General features: G+C 42.8%; 2 protein-coding genes across 2 annotated transcripts in view; both read right to left on the bottom strand.

Annotated features, from left to right (window-relative positions):
* vsnl1b (visinin-like 1b) overlaps nucleotides 1-1,990 on the bottom strand; it is a 5,936-nt gene extending 3,946 nt beyond the window's left edge. The window contains exon 1 of the mRNA XM_035674766.1: nucleotides 1,673-1,990. The gene's annotated coding sequence lies outside the window, so the exon portion shown is untranslated. The remainder of the gene's footprint in view (nucleotides 1-1,672) is intronic.
* Nucleotides 1,991-4,322: 2,332 nt separating this feature from the next.
* LOC118337493 (sex comb on midleg-like protein 4) overlaps nucleotides 4,323-8,562 on the bottom strand; it is a gene marked incomplete at its 5' end in the record, with an annotated part of 4,957 nt that continues 717 nt past the window's right edge. Inside the window, 7 exon segments of the mRNA XM_035674555.1 lie at nucleotides 4,323-6,379; nucleotides 6,500-6,648; nucleotides 6,744-6,968; nucleotides 7,049-7,210; nucleotides 7,380-7,580; nucleotides 7,700-7,829; nucleotides 8,235-8,471. Of these exon segments, the coding sequence (XP_035530448.1) occupies nucleotides 6,254-6,379; nucleotides 6,500-6,648; nucleotides 6,744-6,968; nucleotides 7,049-7,210; nucleotides 7,380-7,580; nucleotides 7,700-7,829; nucleotides 8,235-8,471 (1,230 nt within the window). The 3' untranslated portion in view covers nucleotides 4,323-6,253.

Below are 8,562 nucleotides of genomic sequence, written 5' to 3' on the forward strand. Positions count from 1 at the left end.
GGGGGGGGGGGGGGGGGGGAGTAGGAAGGAAGCAAATATTTCCCTGGTGCTCTTGTTCTATTTCTGTCCCCTTCAGCCTGCTTGTGCCAGTCTGTGGTCCACGTAGCACTGACCTGGATCATCACTGTCAAAGCAGATCCAGTTCATCAACTAGTTCGATCGCTGCTATCAAGTTTCCACTGCAAACACTGTCCTATAACCCGACAATGACAACAAAGGCTGCGCTGGGTTGTAAGAGAGGCACCGCTGCACTAAAGCCAGACCCTTGACTAAAGCCCATAGGCATGCACTAATCAGGATCAGTGGGGAATATAGCTTATAACCGGATGGTCTGTAGGCCTATATAATGTAGTGTTTAAGCCAGTTGTGGGCAATCCAAAGACCAATCATGCTGGATTAGTTTGCTATCCACACTGAAGGGCCTCGGTAACCATCATGACAACTTGAGCAACCATACCGGAGCAGCCTGTCAGAGGCCCCACATTCATTAATTATTGAATATGTGGCAATTGACATAAAGTGGCCAAGAATGCGTCAATTCTCAATACAAAATTCAACAAATGAGACAGCAGGATAATATTTGCATATCCAGAACACAGGGCACATTGTGGAAACCTCCACCACTTGAGACCAACATATGGTCCACATCTCTGCAGCAGCAGCAGCAGCATGACAGCAGGCTGGACAGCTCCACCACAGACAGCACTGCATTGGCTCGGGCCTTCCACAACAAACAGCACAAATGTGTGCTGCAGCCAAAATCAGTGCAAACCACAGCCTTTAATGTGCACCCGCTGCGTGCCATTAACCAATCCCGACGAGCGTGATTGGTAATTATAGGAACCGATCATGTGTTTAATCTCTAAAATTGGCTACAGTGAATGACCTTGAGGACAAACATTTTTTGCAGGAAGATGACAAAACGGAATTGTTCCGCGGAGCGTTGAGCTGAGAACAAACCGCTCGACATCGCGCAAACTGCGGTGTTTTTAGGTGGTGTGTGTGCGGGGGGGATATCTGCCTCATATCGCACAGGCCACAGGTATGAATGACTTGTTCAGCCCCAAACGGAGGCCAACAGATGCTGTTTTATTTCACGCTTTGGGCAATGACATCTGAGTTAATGCTATTAAAGCTAACCGCCTCCTGTGAGAGCAGAGGGAGCTGCTGCTGCTGCATTCCGATGGAAACGACGCAGTGAGAGCATTTTCACATAGATCCCACCATCCTGCACCTAATGACATCTTTGCATGCGCATCGGGGTGAAAAAAACAACAAAATTTCATAACCAAACCAGACCTATTTTTAAAACACAAGGCAGCTCCCTTCGGTGCCACCGCAGTGCCACACGTCCGAGGGCGCAGAAAAAGGCAACTAATTGCGCAAATCTTGATGTTAATTCGTCAAATAATCCTTCACTGTCTTTATTTTATTACATTTTTTTCTGGTTGTTTCCAGGCAAAACGCAGCAGTGGCTTCATTTTAAAGGATGCGCAGGTGCCCGTGTGCCAGCCCCCTTTTTTTCCTGCTCGATCCCCCCCATTCATCCAAACAGGAGAAAAAATATGAAAAATAATGCGTGACACATTCACATAAACCATCCACTGCTCCCTGCGTGTAATAATCTGAAAACATCCAACACATATTACATCTGCAGGCATTCACTTCTTACCTTATTACAGCCTATATTTGGTGATATCGGAATAAATCTGCTCTGGCTTCTGCAAAGTACAGAAAACCCCCTTCCGATGGAAAACGTTTGCCAAAAAGGGATTAATTTCAACACACTGCTCGCCTCCTTTTTTTAAAAAAAAACACCCGCTAATGAAATTTCTGGATTTTCCCGACGTTATTCCAGATGAGGCGCAGCAGGGACCGATCCCACGCCAGTCTTTGGTTATGCGACTACAGGAGCGCGGCGTCACCCGTGTGCATCACAGCCTGATCATAAGTTCACTGTTGCTCTGCTGCTCGGTTTGGGTTCAGCTGGATCCTGTCACGTTATAACCGGATCTTTCATCGTGTTGAGGATGGTCAGCCTCATATTTCATCATCAGGAAATCAACATTTTTTTTTTTTTTTGCATTGTGGTTTGTACGCGCAAGATTGTGCTATTAATTTATGACCCCTGCTTGGTTAAGTAGACTGCTGCAACTGATGAGAAGATTCTGTGAACCTAAAGCGAAATATGTTTTAGTCCTATGGTCATTAAAGGCGGCTTTTAGAGGAATAATTGATTAATTGATTAAACTAAGGCTGGATAAGCCTCAAGGGGGCCCCTAGAAAACCCCATTCACAGTGGGTAGGGGCCCCCATGGTTTTAGGAGTCACCCACAGATCCCCATGAGAAGATTTAGATCACACACACCAAAAGGTCACCAATTTTCTTGATGTGTTTATTTGAATATTCATAACCTGAATGTTACACACTGGACCTTAAAGGCTGTGTTTAAAGGTCCAGTGTGTAACATTCAGCAGGATCAACTGGCAGAAATGTAATATAATATTCATAGATATGTTTCCATTAGTGTACAATCACTTGAAAATAATTATTATTGTGTTTGTTGTTACCTTAAAATCAGCTATTTTTATCTATGGTGGGTCTGTTTGTGAACCGCCATGTTTTCTACTGTAGCCCAGAATGGACAAACCAAAAACTGGCTCTAGATAAGGCAGTTCATGTTTTTTAGTGTGTCTCATGGCCACCTAGTTTTTGTCGTGCGGTTGGGAAAGAGGGGGAGAAATGAGGGAGTTGCATTAGGTGCCAGTAAATCTTACACACTGGTCCTTCAATTACTTACTATTCACTGAGCTTTCAACCGTATCCCCTGGCCGTCTTCATATGTGTCTTCAAGGTCAAAAATGAACCTCCATGCTCCCTCTTCACACTGTCAGGGGATAAAATTCTTGTGGGAAATCCTTTATTTATTTATAGATTTATTGTTGTCATACTTAAATATATTGAGTATAAAAAAAACATAGTTGTATGTTAAATGATTAAAGGATTTTCTTTAAACAATACTGATATATCCCTCTGTACATTTACAGAGTTATTGTTCCTCCTGTCCATACCGGCTCTAAAGAAACCCCTTTGTGTTTCCAATGTACAGTAAGAGATGAGGGTCAGAATCCTCTCTTTCAGTTGAATCATATTGGGACAGTGTCTTTTCACAGCCGGTATGGACAGTAGGAATGATTACAGCAACCAGTAACTCTTATATTTGAGGTCTGTGGTAATATAGGCTTTAAAAAGTCCTTTAGCCACAACTTACTTACGATGCTACTCTTGTGGTTGTACGGTAATTATAAAACCACTGCCGGCAGCCAGTTAGCTTAGCTTAGCATTAAGACTGCAAACACCTATCATGGCTCTTTCCGTAGGCAACAAACTGGACTGTTTCGTGGCTGGAAACAGTTGCCAGGCAACCAGGTGTAACGCCAGGAAGTCACTGCTCCAGGCCAAGAAATAGTCCAAGATTTATCCTAACTGTAAAACCCCAACATGTTGTTTTAACACTTCAGATGTGTTGATAAGTGAGATTTAGAGGTGCTGGAAGATTTTGTCACCTTGGGACAGAGCCAGGTTAGCTGTTTCCCCCTATTCCCAGTATTTATGCTGAGCTAAGCTCACCTGCTGCAGGTGGTGGCTTCGTATTTACCAGACAGACGTGAGAGCGGTATCAATCTAACTCTCAGCAAGAAAGCAAATAAGTGTATATCTCAAACTGTTCCTTTTAACACCTTCTTGTTGCACATCAAACCTGAGGTCAGGTAATATTCCAGGAAAAAATTTACACAGTGCACAGACAGTGGGGATGAACGAGGGGTTAGTAGGGGCCCAGGAGCTTATTTCTGCCCTGTCCCCTCCAAACACATTGATCTAAAATCATACTACATTTTAACCATAAGCCACACGCCTCTAAACGTTTTCTGTTAGGTGTGAATTGGACCATAATGTTGGCAGAAGTGGGAATCTGTAAAATCTACAGCAGGTAAAATAATAAAGAAGAAGTTTCTGATTCATGGGGTCCCCTCAAGAACCCAGATAAGGACCCCTGGAGGACACCGGTTCGGGAGCCGCAGATGTAGGTCACCTTTGTTAAATCATGTGTTTTCAAGCACAGATGAGGCTCCCAGCCAAAGTAACTCTCAGACGTGTGGACCCACATCCAAATCTGGATCCATTTAAATTTCTATTATATAAAATCTTCACACTGCATCCTGTCCTGTCAGAATAGATCTCACTAAAATGGGGAAATAAAAAGTCTCACACAAATCTCTGATTACTTCTTAATTTAATACTCACATACAGTACAGTATACACATAAGATATCCTTTACATCTCACGAACACAAAGGCAAACAGTTAAATACATAGATAACTTTAGCACCAGCATAGAGCACTGATCCACTCAGCTTTCTCTAAAACTCTTATTCATAGTGATTTTCAAAATAAAACACCTTAGCTTGATCTCACTAGGCATGGCTTACATGTAATATCCTTACAGCAGCATTCACTTACAAAGGTTAATTGATTAAAAAAGGATGCATACTGTACACCAAAAGTGGTATACAAAAGCAATACTATATTATATACCCATTTACATGGCCGTTTAGGTTTTCTCAGTGTAACATTTAAGAGTTTTTATTGTGTTGTGACAACTTCTGTATCAACACTGATGCTTGATAAAAACATAGAAACATATGAATTTAAAAAAAAACTTTTGTATGAGTATATATGAAGAGCCTATGGAGATAGAGTTGGCATGTAACAATCTTGCATATCGAAAACATAAATATATCACGTTCACAATGCTCTCGTTTTTCTTTATATATACTAACAAGAGAGCTACAGTCTTTCTATGTAGGCTATGTTTTGTTTAGGTTATACTGTTTTTTTAATATTAAAATTATAATAAAAAACAATGACAAATCCAATGGGAACATTACTTTTTTTTTTGTTACACAGTAATGTGAAAAAATAGTATCAAAATGATTTTCTACAGTAAATCTCTCAGTCAAAAAAGCAATGTAGTATTTAATGCACCATTTTTCCGTACAGTTGTAGATATGTTTTCAGCTTGGTAAACGCAAGTAAACAAGATCCTATTGTGAGATTTGACAAAGGGAGAGTTTCTTAAGGTATAAAGAGTTTTCTGTTATACATTTCTTGTCAGATGATGAATATATATATATATATGTATATATATATATAATGAAATCTGCATGCAGCAGACATGTGCTGCTCATTAAAGTTTGTGAGACAAACATATTTCTTACACTGGCCGTCTTTCACTGATTACATTATGTTAATGTGTGTATGAAGGATGCATTCCACAATCTGACGGGTTTTAGTTCAAAATCTGTGCCAAAAGTAGAGTAAGTAAGTAGGAGAGAAAGAGCAAGAAAGAGAGCGGTGAGTTCTGTGATTCATCACTAAAAGACATTGTGGAAATCTTCAGCAAAATGTACCAAGAGGGTCCAAAGTGTGGAACTCACGTCTGTAGACCTCAGGCCAGTGAGCCAATAAGAAGAGAGTTGGTTTCCAGATATGAGATGGAGCACTTCCTTTTCCCCCCATTCATTTAACCAGATTTGAACGTACAGAGTTCAGTTTGGCCCACAACTTTACTGATTTTGGCTGCAGCTGTTTTCAGTGAAAAAGCTCTAAAAACCAACTGTACACCACCTGCTCAGCACCAAACAGACAGTTAGAAACTAGCTGGTGAACATAGTGCAGCATTTGGCGGCTAAAGGGACAAATATTTCCCTCAGGAGTTGTTAGGAACCAGAAAACAGAGCCACAAGAGAGCGAATATTTGGACTTACATTTGCCAGGAAATTAGAAACTGTAAATGAGCAACTGTTTGCTAACAAGGTCCCCATATAAACTGGTAATATGTCAATGTTGTGTTGACAATTTGTTTATGCTGCCCCCAAGTGACAACAAAATCAGTTACTGCAGGTTTAAGTAGTGTTAATGTTACATTTTCTGGCAGGTAAATTAATAAAAGTGAATTTAACAATATATCTGCTCAGTAATACTGGCTTTCTTGGATTTTTATATTTGTTTTACACAGAAGTTACAGTAGCTACTGTCTCGTTCTCAGCTGCATATTTGCTTTAATATTTTTGTAGTAGAAAAGGAAGTGATGCAACACACTTCTGGGGACCCTGAAGGACGCCACTCTCTTCCCATTGACCTCGTTCAAATGTACTGTTGGATTCAAGGGGAAATATATCACAGAAGGTTTTCAGAACTTAGTCTGCTTTAGTTTGTCGATGTGGTAACAAAGCTTCAATGCCGGCCCCAGCTTCAGTCCGAGGTACTTCATGATCATGTCGCTCTTGAGGAGTAATAAAGCGTTTCCATCGATCTCCTGAGAAAAGCAGAAGAAGTTGGCGTCAGCTCTAAAACAAGGTAATTTCCTCCAGATGGGAAATTAAATCAGCAATGAAACAAGGCAGCATGTTGAGAACACAATTGACAACAAACTTACATGCTTCCTAAAGACGTCTGCATGGGGGCCGAGAGCCTGTGGGTCTGCATCCCTGATGAACCAGACAACATCTTCCACAGACCAGGTGGCTGGGTCTTTATTGGGTGGAGCCTTGGACTCCTGGGACTCTGGAGATGCGTTATAACCTCCTGGAAGAACCAAGCAAAGAAAAGGACCTTTACTTTTTGTACCTCAGATAAATAAACACCAAAGCAATGTTGTATTTTTTTCCACTTCTTCCCACCTGTCCTGTTGCTCTCCGGGAACGTGTTTGGGCTGGTGGATGACTGCCGGCACATGTTCATGGAGGCCGAGCTGTTTGAGAACTGCTGAGATGAACGGAACCCGTAGGAGGTCTTCGGCGAATAGGACGAGCTGATGGAGTTGAAAGCAGAATCGCCGGGGTCCACGGAGTAGCGTTTGCCGTCGGACTGGTCTAAATGGTAGTCCTCGGCCATAGATGTTTCCGCTAGAGAGAGTGAGTGAAAATTAGCTCAAATAATTTGTTTCTATCAGTATATATATGTCTATTAGAAAGTTGAGAAGTACCATCTGACTGGTAAGAGCCACCACTGTGCTGGGTAATGGGCTGATCACTGAAGAGGTTTTCACAGTGCAAGCTGCGGCAGAGCTTCTTCAGAAAACGAAGCACATAGTCGATGCTGTTCACCACGGGGAGGCTGAGAAGGTGCTGCTTTCCATCGAATGTGGCTGTGAGAGCAAAACAGGGGACCACTTGACATCACAGTGTAGATGCAATCTCTCACAAATTAGGTAAATAAACCTCTACTAATGCATGTTTTCCACCTCAGGTAAAGTGGTTAAAAAAAGCTACTGAACAAATAGAAAGCAACACCTGAGGGAGGTCTTTGTACAACACCTGATATTTTTTCTCCCCCGTAGCCTTGTGTGAGGAGGGTGAATACTGTTTTCTGCTGGAAGGCGCTGTCGATGCAGCCTTGGACGGCCTGCTGGAGCACCACCGAGGGTCGGTCCGGTCCAAAGTGATCAGGGAGCTGCTGGATCTTCTTCCTGTCCAGGTTGGGGCCTGTGTTGGCCTGTTTGTTGATGTAGATACAGACTGATACAGGGAAAACACAAGTGGAGAAAAGTGTCTTGAAGCAAACCGGGACTGGATTGTAAAGACAAAAAGGCCTTTAATTCTTCTTATATGGGGTTTAAGTGTGTTTTGTGTCCTACCTGTGAGCACCTGGGGTGTGGCAGAGTGGGGGATGGTGGCGGCATCCTGAGGAATGGAGCTCATATCGGGCTCAGGGGTGCTGCTGGGTGGAGAGATAGCCAACGGCGTCATCACCATCCTAGGTTTGAGCTGCAGTAAAAGGAAGTTTTTGCATTTATGTGTTTATTCCAGGCAAATCATTTATTTACTGAGTCGTGTACTGTTGGGAGAGGGGAGGTGGTGGAATACCAAATCTGTGTAAATCTGTAGTTTTTATGCTGCTGATGATGAATTTTGTGTGTATTTCTGAATAAAAACAGACATGTTTACAATAATGTCTTTCCCTTCTTGCATAAAAATACTTCCCTAATGTTGGACTACAGCTACACAGATGTTAAGACTCTGTTACACAGGGGTCCCACAAAATCTGAAGGGCATGGAGCCTGTGTGTCTGTGTCTTTCTGTGTACACATGCATTTTTAAACACACTGCACTCACACACCACATCACATCCCCCCTCCCTTATTTCTCCCCCCCCACCCTCATCTGGCTGACCTTGAAGCCCGGCTTTCTCCCCCTCTTCTTTGGCACTTTGAGCGGAGGGAGTGACTCGGGGTAACGGTTAGGAAAATCCATCTTGGCGACATTGCGGAGCGGGGGTCTCCCTCTCTTCCTGCCCGGTATCTTCCCCGACTGGCTGGGGATGAAGGAGGGAGCCACTGCAGCTGATTGCATTTCACTGTTGTTGCCGTCTGATTTCTGTGCCGTTGCTGCAGGTACACTCATTTGGAGCTGGAGACAAAGGAAGCAACCGTTGAGCTCAAGCTATAGAAATGCAAAGAATCATGCACTTTACTTGCACATTAACCCCCCCCCCCCCCCC

Source organism: Morone saxatilis, unplaced genomic scaffold, assembly GCF_004916995.1.
Source record: "Morone saxatilis isolate NCDOM2014 unplaced genomic scaffold, NCSU_SB_2.0 Contig3, whole genome shotgun sequence".
Classification (NCBI taxonomy): Eukaryota; Metazoa; Chordata; class Actinopteri; family Moronidae; genus Morone; species Morone saxatilis.